This window comes from Tamandua tetradactyla, chromosome 8 (genome assembly GCF_023851605.1).
Source record: "Tamandua tetradactyla isolate mTamTet1 chromosome 8, mTamTet1.pri, whole genome shotgun sequence".
Taxonomy (NCBI): Eukaryota; Metazoa; Chordata; class Mammalia; order Pilosa; family Myrmecophagidae; genus Tamandua; species Tamandua tetradactyla.
The window spans coordinates 86,237,183-86,259,030 of NC_135334.1; the positions used below are offsets into that span (position 1 = coordinate 86,237,183).

The window sequence follows — 21,848 nt, forward strand, 5'->3', positions numbered from 1 at the left end:
TTTATCTCCATTTTACATACACAGCAACAGGCTTTGGGTTTAGGCTAGTAAACGGCAAAGCTGGTGTATCTGGGATGACTGCTAGAAGATCTTGGCTAGAAAGCCTGCCTCGGCCTTCATTTATTCAACTAATTTAGCAACTTTATTAACAGACCCATTTATTAACCAAAGGTACATTGAGAGCCTACTCTGTGCCAGGCGATACGACAGGCACAAGGGATACACTGGAGTACAAAACAAAATCCCTCCTCACCTCAAGGGCCTAGTGGTGGACAGAGACCATTAACAAGAAACAAATTCATATATAATTGCCAATTGGGTTAAGAGCTGGGCAAGTATCAGACAAGGTACAGTGACTAGAAAATAACAAGTGAGACCATGTAAGATAATGTGGTCTGTAAAACCTGCTCAGAGGAAGTGACCTTTTGGGCTGAGACCTGAAGGATAAGGGGAGAGAAGAGAGGTGAAGATACTTTAGATCAGAATGCTGAGATTAGACATCTCCCAAGAGGAAGAGGCTACTCCAATCCCTTAGGGAATGGGGCACCCCAAAGACAGGAAACAGGTGCAGAGAGCCCTCTTGAGCCAGGAGAGAACTGATACTCTCAGGTCCTATGTCCTAGCCCATGGCAGGTGAGAAAGGGCAGTATTCATTGGGTGCTACTTTCACATATCCTCTAACCCAGTCTATTGGAACCTGTCATAAGTCTTTTAAGGGAGAAAACTGCAAGTTATTCTGTTTTCCTTTAGATCCTTTAGATGTCTGAGTGGTTGGCTAAATTTGGGATTGCTTCGCCTGTGCTCTCACCACAGCTTTTAGTCATTCAGCAAGTGTCCTATGTGCCAAGCCTTCTCATGTCACACACAGGAGGTTTGTTGCCTTGTTTTTGTCAGAGAATTTCCTAAGGGCAGGGGCCATGTACATAACTCAACTAGGGAGGCAATACTGAGTCATGGCTTCAAGTTGACAGGCGACCTGAGTTCTACCACTCAGTAGCTGTGTGACCTTAAGCAAGTTACCTAACTTCCTTGAGCTTCGATTTCCTCCCCTGTAGAAGGGGGATGTGTTAGTTTGCTAGCTGCTGGAATGAAGTATACCAGAAAAGGAATGGCTTTTACAAAAGGGGAGTTTAATAAATCACAAGTTTGCAGTTCTAAGGAAGTGAAAGTGTTCAAATGAAGGCACCAACAAGAGGTTACCTTAATTCAAGGAAGGCACCATGGGTTAGGAACACCTTTTGTCAGCTGGGTCATCCCATGGCTGGCATATGCCTCTCCAGGTTCTGACTTGCTTAACATCTCATGGCAATGTCTGCTGGGCTCCAAGTATCTCAGACATCGTGTCTCTGTTCTCTACGTGTCCGCATCTGTATCAGCTCTACTGTGAAGTTTCTGTCAGCTCTGAGGCTTCTTGTTTCTGTCATTTCTGACTCTCTCCAAAATGTTTCCTCTTTTGAAGGATTCCAGTTATCTAATCAATACCCACCTGGAATGGGTGGAGTCATATTTTCATCTAACCAAAAGTTAATATCCATAATTGGGTGTGTTACATCTCCATGGAGATAATCTAATCAGAACATTCCAATCTACCTTATTGAATCAGGACTAAAAGAAATGGCTGTTCCCACAAGGTTGGTTCAGGATTAAAACATGACTTTTCTAAAGTACATAATAATACTTTTGAATCAGCCCAGGGGATAATAACAGAACCTGCTTCGAAGGGCTTTTGAGAGTATTACATGAGGTAATACAAAACATTTAGAAAGATGCCTAGAAATAGTAAGCAATAAATGTAAGCTGTTAACACCATGGTAGTAGCTATTATTTTCAGATAGACTAGCAAGCTCTCAAAACATGTTTGTTGAGTGACTGCCCTAATTAGTATAAGAGATCTCAGTTCTATGCCAGACCCAGTGGTAGCACGCACGGATTTGCTACTTCATTTAGAGCACAGCAACCACCTCCATTTCACTGATCAAGAAGGTGCAGCTCAGAGAAGTGAGATGACTTGTTAGAGAACACGGAGCCAAGCCAGGATCTAAATCCAGTATCTCTGACACTGGGTTCAGTCGCTTGTCCCCAAGGGCAGAGTGGACTCAGAAGCAAAGGTTCCCTAGGGATGGCGGGTGGAGGCAAGAGATGCAGCCTCTCTCTGGTTAGTGAGCCTGAACCATTTTCCTAAATGCTGGCCCATTAGTGGTGTCACTAATGGCTGCTTCTTTCCAGTCGGTGGGAGTTTAATAAAAGTCATGCGAAACTCGCTGTATACAACTCTAATTGTGGAGTTTGGACATCAAGTGAAGAACATATCATACGGCATGAATAACAAATCGAGTGGCTCCTTTTCTTAGCAGTGAAGCTGCAGGAGCAGCTCAGAGTTCATGATCACCCAGCACGAAAAGAAGGGCCACTCTGAGCACCAACATCCGTGAGCCTCAGCCATCCATCCGTACCCCTCCATGCTGAGCTGAGGTGTCCAGGCCGGGTGGCCCTGTTGGTAGTTTGGTGCATAATCACCAAAAGAAAAACGGAAATGAGATGCTTTTCTATGGCAGGATGGGAAAGTGGCTGGGAGCTCATCTTACCCAGAGAGGGGGGGGACCAGCTCCAGTCTGGCTGGGAATTGGAGATAACCACAGGTGGGTTCCTTGGGTAGCTGTGACCAGGAAGGGGCCCTGTGATGGCCACCCAGGCAAGGCCCTGTGGAGGCAGCCATCATCTCGGGGAGGCAGTGCTGCTGGTAGTGAAAATAGCACATCTTTGGAGATGTAAAGACCTGCATCCACCACCTATTAGGGATGGGAATGTGAGTGCATCTCTACATCTTTAAAATGAGGACAAGCTGGCAAGGTGGTATTAAGATGAAATGAAATGGGATATGGAAGGGGTCTAGCAGAGGCTGACACATACTAATTACATGTGTGCCCAAGCACATTTTATATAATATATATTACGTATCAATAAGTAATATTAATACTATTTATTAATATTGGTATATCTGATATATTAATAAATAATAAGATACTAACCTATAGTTAAGTAGCATTTACTATGAACAAGGCTTTGTTTTACATTATAAATATTAGAGGTAAAGAGAAATGAAGTCTCCTGTTTCAGCTCACACAGCTCATAGAGGCCAAGCTGGGACTTAGACTGAAATAGCCTTAACAGGGGCACAGTGTAGGTTAGCTCCCTTCCTTTCAGTAGGGTTGTAAGGAAGGAGTGAGACTGCAGGCTGGATCAATAAAAATAATCCATTTGCTCATCACTTACCAATGAGCAGACTCAGAAAGGAGTATGGCCAGGCAGGAAAATGAGACAAAGGGCGATGGCATGCTCTGAGGCGAGCTAGAATGGAGCACTGCACAAAGAGCCAAGGGAGCAGGGCTGAGGGTGGGGAGCAGCTACTTGATCAGGACAGACTTTTCAGAAGAGGGGATTTTTCAGTAGGAGACTGATGGGTGAGTAGGAGTTGGCCAGGCAAAGAAAAGAGGCTACTGATTTGAGGGCAGGAGGAAAAGGAGAGTGGGAGGTGGCAACCAGTGCTGAAGAGACATCTGTTTAAATGTAAAAGAAAATTCATGATCCTTTCACTTCGAGGCTGGCCCCTGAGCCATGCAGCCAGTGCTACATAAAAGCCAGGTAGAGACCTCTGCATCTAGGGGCTCATTCCTCCACTCCCCTGAGCTCTTGCTCTCTTCTAAGCTGTCTCACATCCTACATCCTGACTGCATAAGCAAGGGTCTCTGCCTCCCAACTTGGTCTAGCCCAGCAATTCTTAACTAGGGGCAATTTGGCCACATCTGTAGATATTTGGGTTGTCAGGACTGGGCATTTGGTGGGTACAAACCAGCAATGCTGATAAATATCCTAGAGTTGACAGGACAATGCCCACCCCCACCCTCAATAAAGAATTATCTGGCCCCAAATGTCAATAATGTCAAGGCTAAAAAAATCCTGATCTAACCTATACTGAGGTGTCCAGGGCCCGTCTCTGCTCAGGACCACCCAGGGGCTCTGGACTTCTCTAGCTCCAGCACCTACATTTCAATGAAGCACACAAGAGGGAGTGAAGAAAGACAAATAAATCACCAAAAGTCACCATCCTTTGAAGTAAGGCAACTGGGACTAAGGGAGTCCAGATAAATCATGGCCAGCACTCAGGCCAGCGGCCAGCTGACATCAGGAGGAACGGCTGCACCACCACAAAGGACTGTCTAGACTTCTGGAACCCCAGTGCCTCGCTGCCAGGGAAGAGTAAAAGCTCTGCCAGGAGCCATCTGTTCCAGAACCCAGGACCCAGGCAGGGTCCATGAGGCACCTGCTCTCCACGGATGTCTCAAGGGGCTGCAGGATGGAGCAATGAACTCCAGCCCAGGGGTCCCTGGAGGAATGACTTCTGGGGGCCAGCCCCCCTCTTCTGAGCCTCAATGCCCCCTTCTTATCCTAGGAGAGGCTGCTCTTGGGTTTGATGTAATGACACCGACCCATCATGTTCTAGGCACTGGGCCATGTGTCGTCACATACAGATTATCAGAGCGCTCACACTAATTCAGAGACGTGCACATCACTATTTCACAGATGATAACATAACTCAGATTTAGGAAACATTATGTTGCTTTCCTAAATCATACATGTGGTATGGGCAGGGCTGGGACTAGATCCCAGCCTTGTCTGACTTCAAGCTCACGTTCTTTCTATTACATTGTGAATCAGTCACTGCCCTGTTTCTCTCTAAGGCCAAACTCTACCCCTCTCAAACCACCCCTCGGTACTGTGAAGGCTAAAATGTTGCAGGGAGGAGCTGAGGGATGGCTGCTCAGAGGGAGGCAGAGGGCAGGGCCATCGCAGGGCCAGCCCCCTGCATGACCCCAGAGGTCCAACTCCCTCTGGATCCTAGGTGAACAGCAGCCCCGGAATTGTGGGAGGGCACCATTCAGAGGTCAATAAATAAAGAGATCCAAATAACCCTATCTGGATTAGTCCCTGAGTAATGCAGAGCTGGAGGTGCCCAGCCAATGCTTCAGGACTGGATGTGGCACCCCCCAAACCAGAACCCTGGGAGGGCTCTGCATTAATACTCATCAGTTGGCACCTGGGCAATGCAGGCACACTCCAAGGGAGTCACAGAAGGCACACTTTAATGACATTACAGCCAAGAAATAAACTAAGAGAAGTTTTTCAAAACTCACAACACTCTTATTTGTTTATAGATAAAATCATAGAGAACTGGAGAAATTTGTCAAAAGGTCACGGAGAAGTGATTAGCAATTTAAACACTTGGCCCACAAAGTAAATTATCTCTGACATGTCCCTTGAAAGACGTGGAGATGGAAGCACAGAATGAGAGGCCCTTTATGTTCCTTGCTGCCACCAGGGACTTTGCCAAGCAGGGAAGGGGTGATGGCTTCATTATGGCCCCATGGGCAAATGGGCAGCTTCTTGAGGCTCGTTAGTAGACAGGGAGACAAGCAAGGTTTTTCATTCCTTTTTCTGACTTTTTCTCTGTATTTGTGCACATACATACACATGCACACATACATACATACATATATAGACGTATACATACATTGACATTTATATGTGTATATGTATGTATAGCCAAGTGAGAACTCTAAAACAATAAGGAAGTTCCAAAATGCAAAGGCAACGAAGTCCATTCTCAATGCCATACTTTTCTTACTTTTATTAAACACTACTTGATTTAATGTGCAGTTATTTTTTGATATTAAAATAGAATAGTTCTTTTGCCTCACTACTAGTCTTTATACCTTTAGTAAAAATGTACTTACTTCCTGAAGCACAAACAGGGAAGTTTCAATATTTCAGAAACTGTAGAAGGAATTACAGTCCCTTTCATCTTCCTTCTTCTACAGCAAGAATTTATCTTCCTATAGGAAAAGCATTTTTTCCCCGTGTTTTATTATAATCTAAAGATTTAGGCAGAAAAACCAGAAGAAGTCCCCAGGTCCTGTCTTGTCCTCTTTTCCTCTCTTTCATGGGCTAATGAGATGGTGGTTTGGTGCAGAGGTAGCAAGATTTCTTTAAATGAATTGCAATGATCTAAGTGCCTGCTTCTCTCTTCAAACTGTGACTTCTCCAGGTTAGACACCTGGGCAAAGCTCCCTTTATTTCTTGCAACTCTCGGCATAAAATAAAACTCATTACATGTTTGTTGAATGAGCAAATGAATGAACAAGTGAGTGAATGAGTGAATGATTGAATAAATAGAGTCTGTGGGGAAACTCCATTATTATATTTTTCCCATCAGAAGACATTTTCCAGGCTGTTACACTAATTAAGGCTAATATTCTCAGCTATTTTGAGAATTGCTTGAAATTTGCTGCCAATTTAAATAAAATGGTTACATTTACTCATTAACCAATTAGCAGACATCCCAGCAGCCTCACCTCACTAATTTGATTATAGTTATACTATGCTTTCTCTAAGCCAGGGTCCTTTCTGAGAACTGGAAAAATCACAGCTATAACCAAGTCAACTTTTTACACAACCTTTAAGTGGAATCTCTTAAAGGGTTTAAACACAGATATGAACCCAGCCCTTCTCTCTAGCCCAAGGTGTTGTTGGGTTTCTAAGGTCAGAGCCTGGCCACACTAGAAACTGTGTCACAAAAACCATTCCTGTCACTAAATCAAATTTGTTCCTTAAGGGAACTAAAACATTCTAAAAGATGAAACTTCATGAGAGACTAATTAGCATGTTTGATGAATGAATAAAAAAAATACTAGAAGAAATGTTGGAAGTCAAAATACTAGTATCCTTCCTGTTCTATCTTTGCTGATAACTTGCTGTGTGACCTCAGGCAAGTCAACTCACCTCCCCAGATACTATTTTCTTGTTAAGGTGGGACTAGTTTAGAGAATATCTAAATTCTTGTGGCAGAGACAAGATGACTTATCTGCCAAATCCTGTTTAATATCCTTCCTTCTTAGACACAGAGAAAACCGTAACTTCTCAGCTCTGGGCAGTAAGGGAGGGCCATGGGATTAGCTCTGGCCAATGAAATATGGGAGGAGGTTATGTGAGTTACTTCCTGGATGAGGCTGTGAAAATTAGACTTCCAGTTGCCCCTTTGCCTTTTGGGAGAACAGCCACGTGGTTAGACTGCTAATGCTAATGCCACTGAGTCACCCATGGCCTGGAGAGTTGCTTGACCTTCAGCAAAAGAATAAAAAACTGTTAAGAAAAGTATCCAAAAACCTAGAAGTAAGGCAAAAGGAGAGGTGGGGAGGAGGCTTGTCCTTTCAATATCATACTGGGGCATTAATAGATGCACCCAAGAGTATTTAATTTTCAAAGAGAATTTATCTGTGTTTGACTTAATGATTATATTTTGATTAGCACCCAGACACTCTGAAGTTAAATGGCAACTTCGAAAATTTTGCCTGGGTAGAAAAGATCACATTAAAGGTTTTAATTTTATTACCCTATTTGACATTAACCAGTTTTGTATTGAATCTAGCAAGCTTATTCTAACTTTTTTTTTTTAAAGAAAATGCTTACAAATACTCAGTTCTTCAAGTGCTTTTGGAACCAGCTTAGCCATCTTACTGGTTCCCTTATTAACGAGTAAAAGAAATGTTATCACATGCATTTTAATTTGTTTGAGTCACGGTACTACTTTTTGGAATTTACAAAATAAACCTGTTTGGTTTATACCACTGAGGTTTGGGGATCATTCATCACCTGTTCTATGTAAGTTCTTGTTGGTTTTAAAACCCTAAGTGGAAAAACTTAGAAATTTGGAAGAAGAAAACAAAGAAGCTACTGTGAGAGCTGGCACCACGACCTGGGTGGACCCACAAGCTCTGCCTTCAGGCTCTTCTTCCCCTTTCTTCACAGGTGACCAAAGCTGGCTGAAATCCAAGGAAAAGGACAGATGTAGCCACATATGCACTTTTCAAGGGAGTAAAGAGTTCAAGCTCTGGCTGTGGTGAAGACATCAGGATTAACAACAAAATTACCTCCAGCATTAGAATCTAAACTTCATGAGGGCAGCAAATCTAGCATATGGTAGACCCTCACTGATTTAAAGTAAAGTAGTTAAAGAATTACAAAGTCATAGAATTCCAGGGTGGGGTACCATTAGGGATTTTTTTGCTTAAGAGTCTACATACTAGAGGAATCCTTGCATGTCCCTGGAGCCAACCAAACTTGGCTTGAACACCTTGGATGATGGAGAAGTCACTCTGAGACAGTGACTGAGAAGAGTTTCCTTATACTGAGCCAAAAACCTATGTCCTTATAATTTTAGAAGGTCAAGTCCAGATGAAACTCATCAGTGGTGATAGCTACCAGAGTAGTCATTAGCTTTGGATGAGGGTAGTGAGGCAAAATGAAGGACCTGCTGGAGTGACGGCATTCTTCTCTGTCGTGTATGCATGGTGATTATACAATCATATACAACTATAAAAATTTATCGAGCTAGACAATGAGGATTTGTGTGCTACACTAAAAAAAGTACACCTCAAATAATGAATGAACCAAAATAAAGGCCCGGAGGGTTTGGTATTGCATATATGCAGCAAGACCAAAGCTAGGACTCAGGCTTCCTGATGTCCTGTCCACTGCACTTTCCCCTCTACCATAGCATTTTTGTCGTCATGGCAACTGATAGATGTCCCAAAGCCTACAGGTAGGTTTTGATCAGGCAGGAACTCAAGGGAGATGGAACATGAAGTGAAAGCAAGTGGGTCCTGTGTGGATTGGGACTGAAACTTAACGTTTTATAGTGATCAAGAGTTAGACTTAATGAATAGCAACCATAGTAATATAGCAACGATAATAGTTAACAATTATTGAGTATGTACTATGTTCCAGGGGCTATTTTAACTGTTTTACAGGTATCTAATCCATTATGCCATAAACAACCTTTATGGCATGCACCATTATTAATCCACATTTTACAAATAAGAAAACAGGCCTGGATTTAAGAAAAAAAAAATCTGTCCAATGTTTTGCAACTTTCAGGAGTTAAAGCTAGGACTTGGACCCAGGTAAAATGGATCTAGAATGCTTGCTCTCAGCTAAAATATAGGATGCCCCATATTGAACCATGTGCAGCTGGAGGACGGCTGGCAACTTCTGCTCAGGCTGACACCCACCATCCCAAAGAGGAAATGCCTGACATTTGTCTAATGGTTGCAGAGCTCCACTTAGGTTTGTTAAAAGCAAATTCACCTATTGTGAATTATAAATTACTGTAAAGCAGAGAGGGAATTTACAAAAAGGCCAACTTTCTTGTGACTGGTCACTGTAGTCCATACTCAAGAACAACATGGATATGCTTTGGGCTGAAATCACATTAATCAGAGAAATGCAAATTAAAACCACAATGTGATATACTCTATACCCACCACAATGGCTGCAATTAAAAAGACAGACAATACCAAGTATTGGTGAGGATATGGAGCAATTGGAACTCTAATATACGGCTGGTGGGAGTGAGAATCAGTACAACCAGTTTGGAAAACTGTTAGCAGTATCTACTCAAGCTGAACATGTATTAACCCTATGACTTAGCAATTCTACTCCTAGATATAGAAGCGAGTGTATATATGCACCTAAAGACATGAACAAGATGTTTGTAGCTGCATTTATCATAATAGTCCCAAAATGGCAATGATACAAATGTCTGACAGTAATAGGTAATGAATTATGATACATTCATAAAATAGAATACTACACAACAATAAAAATGGACAAACTACAACCACACGTAATAGCATGAATTATCTCACCAACAGAACGATGAAAGAAAGAAGTCAATGTGCAAGAGTATATACCGTATGATCCTATTTATATAAAATTCAAAACCAGACCAATGATGTTCTTTTTCTTGACTTGAGTGATGGTTACATGCGTGCGTTCACTCTGAAAATTCATTAAGCACTATGCTTACAATTCGTTTAATTTCTGTACATGTGATACATTTCAGTAAGATGTTTACATAAAAATAGTGACCATTTAGAAAATGTCACACCATCCTAACAGTTAAAAATAAGCTACTACACTGGTGATGTGTGGGGATGGTGTGATCTGCTGACTTGCAAGTGACCAGCCAGTGTTGTCACAGTAATTCAGTATCCACAAAGGACGAGGTGCAGAGAACATAACAGACAGTTATCTGGAAGTCTCAGGATTCTTACACAAGGGTAAAATACACGTCCCAATGTATAAATTCAGCTATTTCTATGTTTGAGAATAATAGTCATTCATGTGCCAAGAGTATCAGTTTTTTTCAACACCGAATTGCAACTGCACAAATATTCATAGTATGTGTGCAGAAGTGCATATATATTTATCATTATACTCTTTTGGAGTGAAAAAACTATGAAAATGTTAACTCTGAACAAGTTGGTGTACGGGATTCTTGGTCACTTGCCATCCACTGTACTTTGTTGAATAAGCCATTTCTTGTGCCGGTGTGTCTTGGCACCCTCTTTGGGCATCTGAAACATAAACTATGGATGCAGAATTTTTTTGGATAACTTATTTTTCTGGGAGCTTCCCTTTCTTCTCCACCAGAGAAGGTCATAAGAGCTGGAAAGGAGGCCCATTGCTATAACTTTTGGCCCCAGCCATGATCTAGTAAAGGGCAGAGCTTGAGGGGGTCTTGAATCAGCATTCTGTGAGACTCGGAGCTAATAGAGAGCTTGGGTCCCTCCCTATAGATGGGGGCATGGCTGCCAAAAACAGGACCCTGATTTAACCATAGTCCCCTTAAAGGAGGGATATGTTCCACTTTAGAAATTTCTCCCCCTTCCTTCTGCCCCACCCCAGAAGATCCTGGCATCTTAGCATCCACTTCCCCAGTCTCCTTCCAGGTAAGGAAGGTGATACTCTCCTCATTTGTTCATGAGAATACTCCCTAATGATTGGCCCAAGGGCCCCTGGTGCCCTGGTTCCCGAGTACGCAGGGCAGCACGCAGCCATCCTTCCTCACACTGGGGACACTCGTGTGCACACCCTGACTTGGGGATCTCCCAGAAGACTCACCTGGGGTGTCATCCCATGGCAGATGTACATGATGGGAACATTCTCTGTATCTGGCCCCTGATCAAGACACAAATCAGTCTTCAGGGAATTCTGCAGCTGAGCACCACAGGAGAGACAGTCACACCAAAGAAAGGAACAGAGAAAGCAAATGTATTAAATCAGGAGAAACAATCATTCCACTGAGACAGACTCTATTTCCACAATTCTACCCAAAGCCCCTTGAATACTATGGAAACCAAAAGCACTAGCTTTGCCCATAAAGGAGCTGAGGGAAGTCTGGCCTCCTTTGAAGGAAAACATTCACATCCAGTTAAACAGCAAGTTCTATATTGGGAGCAGAGATAGTCTGGGTCAAAATAAAAGACACACAAGCATGTGTACACAAAAGATAGTGCTGAGTTCTTCACTCCCTCCATTTCCACAGCTGTACCACCATGGCCTCCAAGGGCCCCTGGAGAGAAGTCTTTGCTCCTGAGAGTTGGGAAAAGCAGGCAATAAGCTAGATGTTTTCAATCTGGGATAGCCTCTGGGACTGGACCGTCTCTGCTCCCTGCAGACCCAGCAGTGGTTTGGCCAGGCCCCAATGGCAGCCTGGCTGAGGGTTTTCCAGAACAGAAGGTCTGGTGGGAGAATGAGAGGAGGGGGTCAGAGTGGAAGCAGGAGAAATCAGAGGTATCTCTTACCCTCACCTGCAGGCCCATGGACCCACAATCTTGGCAATCAAACAGAACATGTCTGGATAAGAGTGCCAATCTGTAACTTTCCCTTCTGATTTAAGCTACCTTTCAGATCTTGGAAAGGGCAGTCCACGTGGACCCGCTCACCAGCCACAGCTGAGTAGAACAGGGTGGGTGACATTCCACCTTTTAGCATGAATTAATAATTCTCTCTTTCCCCATCTCTCCTCCTCTTTCTGGAATTTGACCATTCCGTCATTCTATCTGTCTTGAGACTCTAAGCAAGGAACCCAAAGACTGTGATGAAGGGGTAGGCCATTGAAATTGGGGTTGGGGATCTGTGGGATCAAGCAACAGAGCCAGCTGTGATCAAGGGGAGAAGAAGGATGAAACAGGTAGAATCAGAGACAAGAAAGATCACTCTGCACCTGCTTTTGTTCCAGTGACTTCCCACCTCGCGTATGCTTGTCCAACCGTATTTCAGTATCCGTGCCCATAGAGAACCTGGGGGTATCTTCATTCCACTCCCATTTTAACTTATGCTAGTTTAAATGGCTTTCTCTTCTAAGCAATCAAAAGATCTTCATTTAAACAGAGGACTAGAGATAGGAATCCAGGGGAGACAAGGGCAATGAGCTGCAGGTGGGTCATCTATCTTGGGGAAGGCCAGAGACAGACAGTGGTTGAGCTTCTGTAGTTCTGGTGGCTTGTTGCAGGAATGGAATGAACCCAGTTGAGGGACATGAAATGGAAAAGATAAGCAGAGGCATGTATGTGCTCTGAGCATTTCCTGTTCTTTGTAAGGGATGAGGAACAGAGTTAAATTTCTCTCTCCTGAGTTTCCTTTCCTTTACTGGGTAGCAGCAGCTTAATCTCTAACTTGCAGTTTGGAGATTCTAAAGAAATATGAACATGTCTCAACTCCCTGAACTGGGACCGCAGAAGCTTCTATGCAGCAAATCCTCCACTATAAAGTAACTATCTGACTTACCTGTGTAGGGGGGAGCTTATGCAAACATGCTCTGGAGGGATGGGTATGGCATCTAAAGCCAAGCACTATAATCCATTAGGAAGAACTGATAACTGCTAATTGCAAAAAGAAAGATCCAGAGGTCTCTGTTGTCAGATATGGTTTTCCTCTGTGTTCTTAAACCCAGCCTCTGGGTGAGGGAGGTGGGTGCCTTTTGACAAGGTTTCTCTGGCTCTGCGTCATCTTGCCCTCTTTAAGCAGGTGGTCTATTGAAGCGGTTGGAACAGAGGTGGGGATGAAAATCTGGCTCCAGTTATGTGGTCTTGGGCAAAGCAAACTAACTCCTTTCTGTCTATTTTCTTCTCTCTAAAATTGGGATAATAATAGTGCCTTCCTCATAGGGCTGTTACAAGGATTAAGTAAATGAATACCTCCCAGTGCTTAGCACAGGGCCTGGCAAACAGTAAAAGTACAATAATTATTACCTGCTATTGTTAGTGCTGTAACTTTCCTGGAATCTATTCAAGGAAGCTGGCTTTTATGCCCCTATGTGCCAGGTACCATGTAAAGTGCTTTCCATGTAAAGTGCATTCTCTCACCTAATCCTCCAAGTCACCCAGCCAGGTTGGTAATATTACCTCTTTGAAGGATGAAGGAACTGTGCTGTAGTAACAAGTTCTACCTTATTCTCCTGCATGTAAGGCTATTCACACTGTGGGGACACTTGCCCACATAAACCTCTGCTTTGGCCTTCTTTTTAAGTGACAAAATTCTCCTCTTCTTATTCTTGGTTCTCAGCTTATCTGTCACTCTGGAAGTCTTCTCTGGCCCAAGTCTGGATGTGAGGGTGTGCCCTTCACTTCCCTTATTGTTGCAGTTAGCATACTGTATTCTTGTTGCTTCTTCACTTGCGTGTCTCCCCCATTAGTCACCAGCCTGAGTCTCAAAGTCTTTCTCACTGCCAATTACCCAGGCCAGTGCTGGCACACAATAGACAGCAAATATTTATTGACTGCCCGAAAAAAAAAGGGAACAAATGAATGGTATTCTCAAGATCTCATAGTTGGACAAGTGGCAGAGCTGGAGTCCGCTGAATCTAAGCCCAAGCTCTTTCCATCATGCCAAGAGTTACAATCCTAAGACTGTAAAAGATATCCTGTTAAATGGCATGATTATAACCATTAAGGTTTTGCAAATTGTCAAGGTCATATAGCAAGAAAGTGACAGAGCTACCATTCCGAAGCCAGGCATGTCTGTGTCCAAACGCTACTCATTCTCTACTGTTGGCACCAGGGCTGGGATTAATCCCAAGCTACCCATCTCCCAGACATGGAACTCAATGATCCAGAGGAAACCTATGCCCACACAACAGGCCCACTGGGTCTTTCTGCCTGCAGGAGTCATTAATGGGACTTATTAGTGGATTAATGGGCTGGGCTATAGACTTGACACTGGCCCAACTGTGAGTCCCAGAAGTTATCTGACCCGAACTATGTAGTTTCTGCATGACCTGGACCAGAAAAAGAAGAAACTCTGCACCTGAAAGGACTTTAGTTGTCTTCATTTCAGGATTAAAAATATAATCATCAGGAAGAATGACTCAAACACAGCAAATCCTCCTGCCTCTTACAAGATGTGTCTCCCATCTTCACCCTATTGTCCCCATTAAGAGTTCACTATGCTCCTCTACAAGTCAGCATGTCTTTGCTCATACAAGAGCCTATCCTGTAGCAGAGGCAGGGAGAGGGGAGAGGCTGGCTGGGGCTGAAGCAGGGCCCTGGACAGTGGCTGGCAGATGAGCATGCAAGAGTTCAGAGACCTCTGCCAGCCCCAGGGATGGCTAACAGCTGAGCCATTTGAAGTGATAAGTGGACAGCTTTACAGCATGACAGAGTAAAAACAGCCCCAGTATTGGACACAGACAGATCTACATTACAACTCTGTTTGTGCCACTTACTCTTTGACCAACCAAAGGTTTCTGGATATAGAGTCAAGGGGGCTACATGGTAAAATGGTTGCAAATGTACATATGATGAGACCTTTTGGCCTGCAGGACAAGAAAGTTCCTTTGGTCATCACTCAGAATTGCAATGGCTACATGCATACACCTCCACTTTTATTGCTCATTGTACAACTCTGGGTGAGTTTAGCTAGTCATGCTTAGCTACAACTGCCAACCTGGTGGGAATATGACGTTTGCTCGGGCTACCAGAGGTACAACAGCACACAACAGTGTGTTTCTGGGAATAGCTAGGAAGCACAAGCTGAGTAGTTTTCTGACATCTGAATTATACCTGCCTGGGAAGTGGAGGGACAGGAGGCCACTGGGTAGTTTCTGCAGAACATGTAAACCAGGCCATGTGAATTCTCGTGGGAGGATATAACCTCCTTCCACAGGTGGCCTCCTGGATGACAGATGCCCTGGAGACTTCTGAGGTCCCAGCTCTGTCCACTTACTCACTGCAACTCTCTCTGGTCTTGCCCTTCCCTGAGTCTGATGGAATCCTGAGCACAGGCTCCTTACCAGCCCATAGGCAATGATGTCTGAGTACATCCTCATCTCCGGGTACACGCTCACCAGGTACCACCGGAAGGTCTTGCACTGCAGCTGCTTCCTCAGGGCCTTCCTTGCAGTGATGTCCCCAATGTCAATTCCTGAGTCCTGCACAGGGAGGCAAGTGCAGTGATGCAGTCACCACCAGGGTGTGGCTTCTCCCCAAGCCCACCTTGTTATGACCCCTGGCCACCCCACCCAGATTCCCCCAGAGACTGCCTTACAAAGGGATGATAGGGGAAGTTAGTTGATGCTTATCCCCATGTGGACTCAACCTCAATTTGGACTCTGAACCCAACTTGGACTCTGAAACATGGGGTCAGCATTGATGAGGATTGTCAGTGAAGGACCCTGGGCACAAAGATGCCAAATTCTTAGATTTTTAATTAATAAACAAAAAAGCTGTCATCTGGGTGCAGCTCAAAGAAATGGGAAAAATATGGTCTGTAAGACTTTTCCCTCCTTGAAGAGATAAGATGAGAGATGGGAAGAGAACTGAAGATGGAATAATGTTAATTCTAATACTATTCATAATAATCATAATAATTAAGCTATAAAAAGTCTTTACAATGGATTAGGCTCTGTCATATTGAGACACTAACACATGTACATACTTGATTCCATCTATATTTATGTATATGGTCTGTTTAAACCTGTGAGGTGGCACTATATATAATCTTCATTTTATAGATGAAGGGTACAGACAAAGAGTGGTTCAGTAATGTCCCACAGCTAATACATGGTGGATTTGAACCTAGTCAACCTGGGTCTAGAGTTGGTGCTTCTAACCTTACAGCGTGCATTTGGAAGCTCTTGCCCTTTCGCTTCCTAAGCCCAAGTCCTTGTGGGAAAAGCAAAATCTCTCTCTAAATCTCGGGGTTTTAGTGTAGAGGGTACATGTGTCCCTGACTTTCCAGGTGCATCAAAGAGGTGGTCCCTGAGCCATCATGGTTCAAGAGTCACAGGGTAGAACTGGAGGCATGAATGTGTTCATGAGTGGGAGAGCTGGAGAAGTAAATCCCTCACATTTCTTTGGTCCCAGAGTCAAGTGGGACAGAACTGAAAGTTCCCATATCATGTACACCAGCTCCTGGGCAGGACACGCAATGTGGCTGGGAAAGAGCTGATGCCGCAGCAGAGGGTGGTGAAGGCTCCATTCAGCTGGGGAGCAAATGGAGATCCAGGAACATCTTGGAGGATGACAGCAGGGAGGCGATGGAGCCTGGAGCCAGAGGGGGCATATGGTGTCTCATAAACTACCAGCCCAGAGTGGGGACAGATCAATATGAGGAAGGAGAACTCTCCACAGACACCATGGTCCACGTGCTGTCGGTGTGAATCCTTGATTCCAGCACCGGGTCCACGGATCAAGTTGCTGTTGGTGGGGGTGGAGGTGGGGAGGTGGATCATGAATCTGACAGTTTAAATCTGGAACGACGATGAAAAAATCACAAAGATGGCACCATTTATCTGGACATGATCAGAACAACTTTTTGACAGCAGGCAGAATGAGAGCTTAAAGAAAAACAAAATTTAGATGCAGAAAAATGAAGAAATTTCTTTTTGCCCAGTGGAGTTCAGGTAATGTAAAAACTTGAACCTGCTACAGTGGATGTGTGTTCCAGAACACTAGGGCACAATCTCAGAGAGGACCACCTTTGGAGTACTTCTTAATGACCTCATCTGTGATTTGTCTGCCACCTGAATCCTGCCCAAAGCCCTCCCAGCAACTGCTATTTGAGCTTTCCTCTGCAGGACTCTGGTGCCTTAAGTTCAGGAAACAAGTTCAACTTATCTCTGTGCCTCCGGGCCTGAACCTGAACTATATTGATAAGACTGAATTGAGAAAATATTTATGAAGTTGTGAGCACTGCAGCTGCTAATAAATGTTATCCACCGAGGGTTCGCTAGGTATTAACCCTTTAAATGTCTCTGCACTTTATCTTTTTATATATAAACGGAAAAGTTGTTTTCCTGGACCCATTCCTTGCCTCCTTCCTGCTATAATTGCCTTTATATAACTACAATTTAACATTGAGCCTCAGCTTTTGTGGAGAGCCATTACAAGACCCTGTCTGAGGAAGGCCTCTGTGTTTCCCAGACTGCCAGCAGAGATATTGTGCGTTATGTTGTTCAGGGTTTGGTTCATGGGAAAAATGTTTTTCTACTCTCTCTATCAAGGCAAAGCTCATCTCTCTTCTTATGATCTAATAAAAGACGAGAGGTATAGACCCCATCAGGTGTCCATCTCCACTTTGACTTCTAGGAATTTTAAGAACAGATATTTGCATAGCTTATAAGTCTTAGTATCATCTCCTCTTCCCCTCCCTTCCTGTTTATTAATTGACATTTTCCTTTCCGTGTTAATGGTTCAGCACGTCTGCCTTGTATTTTTACTATAAATTATATCTGATCCTCTTTCAATACAGGGGGCATAAATTGAGAAATAAACCCTTGGAGAAGTGAAGGTCACTTTGTCCCTTATTTAGAAAACAATAAATGTACCTTCCTCCTTTGCCAAATATTTAGTGTCATATTTGGGTTGAATAGTGCCTCCCCACCCCTACCCAAAATTCATGTATGCCCAGAACTTCGGAATGTGATCTTATTTGGAAATAGGGTCTTTGCAGATGTAATTAGTTACGGACCTCGTGATGAAATGATCCTGGACCTAGAGTGGGCGCTTTGTAAGAGACAGGAAAGGGAGATTTGGACACAGAGAGGCACAAAGGAGAAGATGATATTTAGACAGAGATTATAGCGATGCATCTATACAGTCAAAGAGTGTCTAGGGCCATTGGAAGCTGGAAGAGGCAAGGAAAGCTCCCCTAGAGCCTTCGTAGTGAGTGGAGCCCTGCTGGTAATTTGGTTTTGGACTTCAGTCTGCGAGAGGATACATTTCTGTTGTTTTAAGCCACCCAGATTATGTTAATTTGTTAAGCAGCCCTAAGACGCTAACACATTTGGTCACAAAAATAGTTTCCCAGTGTTTCTGCCTGTGTCCAGCAATGCATTCACATAATCAGCATGGCACAGGCTTTCTTGCAGCTAACTTAAAGAGGGGCTAACATCCCAGCGAACATCCCTTCCTCTCAGCCTTTCTGGGCAAAAGGAAGCAGGAGCTGGTTTAGAGTTCCTGAATCCTATTTAAGAAATTATTGATACCTTATTGCAGGGTGGCTTCTTATTTGTTAACAAGCAAATTGATTTTCAATTAAAGTAGAAGGATGTAGGTTCCTCTGGCTTTTCAAAAGTTTGGGACCAAAGTTAGAATGGAGCAGGAGGGGCTGGCTATGTTCAGTGAGCAGCCCAGAGGAGGGCTCAGCAGGGAAGACAACAAATGCAGGATAACTGTGCTGTCGAGGGCGTTTTAAAGCTGGGGAGAGAACGCACACATCAACTACAACGATGAGCACTTATCTAGAGCTTTCTGTGTGCCTGGCACTGATCAAAAGTCTTTACATATATTAACTTATTTAATTCTCAAGGCAGTACTGGGCAGGGTGGTGAGGTTCCAGTTCTACATTTGCAGCTGTGAAGCTGTAAACAAAAAGTTAAGCAAATAAGTAACAGATGTGTCTGTGATTGAGCAAAAGGTGTTGGGGTGCCACCACATCAAGGGCAGCCAGTAAAAGTTCAGGGGAAAACCAGCAGAGCATGTAACATCCATTATTTCCACCTTCTTTTCTTAGCTCTTGTTTATCAAGTAACCCCTCATGTGCCACTCAGTGCCCTGGGCACTGAGTACACAAACAAGAAGTGGTCTCAGTCTTTGCCTGAAAAGAGAGTCTGGGAGACTCAGACAAGTAAACAGTCTGTACACACAGAGTATGGTGTGTGGAGGGAAGCAGAGAGTGCTAAGGGAGAACAGAGCAGGGACCCTTAATCCATCCTAGGCAGCCAGGATGGTGGGGAAGGAAAGGGGGTGCGAGCCATCAAAAGTTTCCTGGGGTAGAGGCATCCTACGGTGAGTTGGGAAAGATAAGCAGGATTAGCGCAGCTAGCTTCACCCAAACCTGGCTGCCCCCAGTCATCACCTGGAGAACTCTGTAGAAATACAAATCCTGGTACCACTACAGACCTCATGATCAGGATCTCTGAGGCTGAGACCCAGCTTCAGGATGTCTGAAAAGCTCTCTGAACGATTCTGATGCGTTTGGTCTGCAGATCTGCTTTTAGGAGTCACTGACTAAGGAAGAGAGGCATTACACACATTCCCAGCAGATTCACTCACTAGTCGATAAGCATTAGCGAGGGTTTCCTGAGCTCGAGCATGTGTCCTGCCTGTGACTCCAATGTGAATACCGCAGTCTGTCCTCTGGGGCCTTTGTCTAGGTGCAGTCCTGGGTGGACATCCGAACCCCTGTAGAGCTTTTCAGAGAACAGATCCCTGGGCCCCTTCTCCAAACCAATTAAGCCAAAATCTTTGAGGTTGGAGCCCAAGTGATTTTAACATACTGACAGATTTGAGAGCCACTGATCTAGTGAGAGATTTTTAGAGAACAGAACATTCTTTCAACGGGTTGAAGTGAGGGGGTGATGCCATGGGAAACATGCTTAGAAGGAAGAGCCCTTTCCAAAGCCCAGTCTATCTTCCTAGAAGAGGGGTCACCTAAGCTGAGTCTAAAAGGATAGAGAGGAATTGGAAAGGGTGGGATTTGGAGGCTGAGGAAGAGGTAGAGGGTAGGGAATTCTTAGTGGAGAAGACAGAATGAAACACACAGACATGAGAAACTGCATGGTGTGGGCAGGAGTAGTGGGCAGTTCAGTGCCATCTAACTTGGCTCCAAAACAGAGAGTGGCAAGTGGTGAGGCTGGAGAGGCAGGCAGAGGCCAAAGCATGGGGGCTTTAGATGCCATGTTAAACACTGGACTTCATGCTTGATCTTCTTCAAGGTGAGTCATTTAAAGAGTTCAAGCTGGACAATGACATTTGCTGTGCATTTTTTTAAAGATACCTTTGGGTAGTGTGGAGGATAGACTTGGGAGGGTCTATTCCCTCACCCGAGCCAGGGGAACTAGTTGGAGGCCACTGCAGAGACAAGGCCTGAGCTCAGAAGAGAGAGGAGCTAGAGGAGCTAGGTACAGCAAAATGGCCTTAATAACTGACCAGGAATAGGGGCTGAGAGAAAAGAGGATTAAAGGATGATGCTGAGTTTCAAGCTCATATGTTGGCACAGATGGTGGTACCATGAACTGAGAGAGTGAATAAGGAACAGAAGCAGATATAGGGGGAAGAAGTGCCTTTGGGAACACCCACAAGGAGATGTCCAGTTGGCAGTGCGAAGCTAAAAGCAGAAGTTGGGGTAGAGATACTATTTAGGAAATCAGCAACAACCAAGTGAAGCCAAGAACAGATGGGGTTACCAGGAAGACAGTGTATTTTGAGAGCAATGGGCCAAGGATGGGTCCACAGGAAACACTTAAAAATTCAATAGAGAAGAAGAGCCCCTCAGGAATTAGGAAAATTTGAAGACAGATGAGGAGATTCTGGGGTGTGGAATCATGGAAGCCAAGGAAAAACAGAGTTTCAAGGAAAAAGTGAGGTCCCAAAGCTAAAAAATCTAAAAACATCCATTAAATCAGGCAGTTAAGAGGCCCATGATGACTTTCTCAAAAGCAGGTTCAGTGAAGTATTAGAACTTGACTTAAGGAGTGGAAGGGAGGTGAAAAGGTGTTGACTCTTTCCAGAAGTTTGATATGATGTAGAAGAGGGACTTTGGACATACAAGGAAAGAGGAGGTCAACAGTCACTTTTTTAAGGATACACACTGACCCCTTTCTTTTCCATCCAAGGCTTTATCCTGGACACTTCCATCTCTCATGTGCCTTTCTTATGCTCACTTCCCTCTGTCCACTTAATTTGGTTTGAACTACTCTTCTGAGGAATCACAGACACTGAGTTTCATAATTTTCACTTAGTATTCTGCCATTCATTGAATATGCTGTCCATTTCAACCCCTCAGCTGCAACGGGTGGAGAGGGCAAGATTTGCAACTTTAAGGTGCAGAGAGAAGAGGATTGGAGTATGGATAAGACTCCGATACTTTAACAGATACTGGGGCTATGCAAAGCTTTACTGGTGAGCTCCTGGGGACTTTTCAAACACTTTTAAATTTTTGGCCATCTGAGGACACACTCAGTGGAGCTTAGAATCCTACAGTGAATGCTGTGATACAACACTCACAGCCAAAGACAAGTCCAGAAGGCATCATGGTTTCCCTGGAAACACTCCCACTATCAGAGACACAATCCAGGGGCTGGTTAATTAGGGCTGGCTGCACAATGGCAGGTGCTCCTTGCCTCCTCATCCTTCCTCCCAATTGCTGAACCCTCACTGATTGCAGGAGTATGCAATGTAAGACTCCTCTCCCGATGCTGGCAGGGGAGTTTTGCCTGAAAGCTCCTGCCCATGCCCCATCCTACTTTCTCAACCGCTTAGCCAGAGCAACATTAGCTTGCTGGAGAGTTCAGGCAACAGGGCTTTCATATGGATACTTCAGAGATCAGTCAGTTCCCTATTAGGGAGTTGGAGCTGAGAAGTTCTAGAGTATTCCCAAAGGGAAGCCAAGACCCTGAGAAGGAAGAAGGAGGTCATGCAATCAACAGGTTTGCCTCCCACAGAATG

General features: G+C 44.2%; 1 protein-coding gene across 6 annotated transcripts in view; it reads right to left on the reverse strand.

The window, feature by feature from the left end:
- The window catches only part of GALNT18 (polypeptide N-acetylgalactosaminyltransferase 18), a 390,932-nt gene that overhangs the window by 77,129 nt on the left and 291,955 nt on the right, over positions 1-21,848 (reverse strand). For 3 of the 6 annotated variants that reach the window (XM_077113997.1, XM_077113999.1, XM_077113996.1), the window contains 2 exons: positions 15,191-15,328; positions 11,020-11,115 (listed from right to left, as the gene is read on the reverse strand). In XM_077113997.1, coding sequence (XP_076970112.1) covers positions 11,020-11,115; positions 15,191-15,328 — 234 coding nt within the window. Of the gene's footprint in view, positions 1-3,047; positions 10,485-11,019; positions 11,116-15,190; positions 15,329-21,848 lie in introns of those variants that run through there. The other 3 variants (XM_077114001.1, XM_077114000.1, XM_077113998.1) reach the window with 3 other exon arrangements.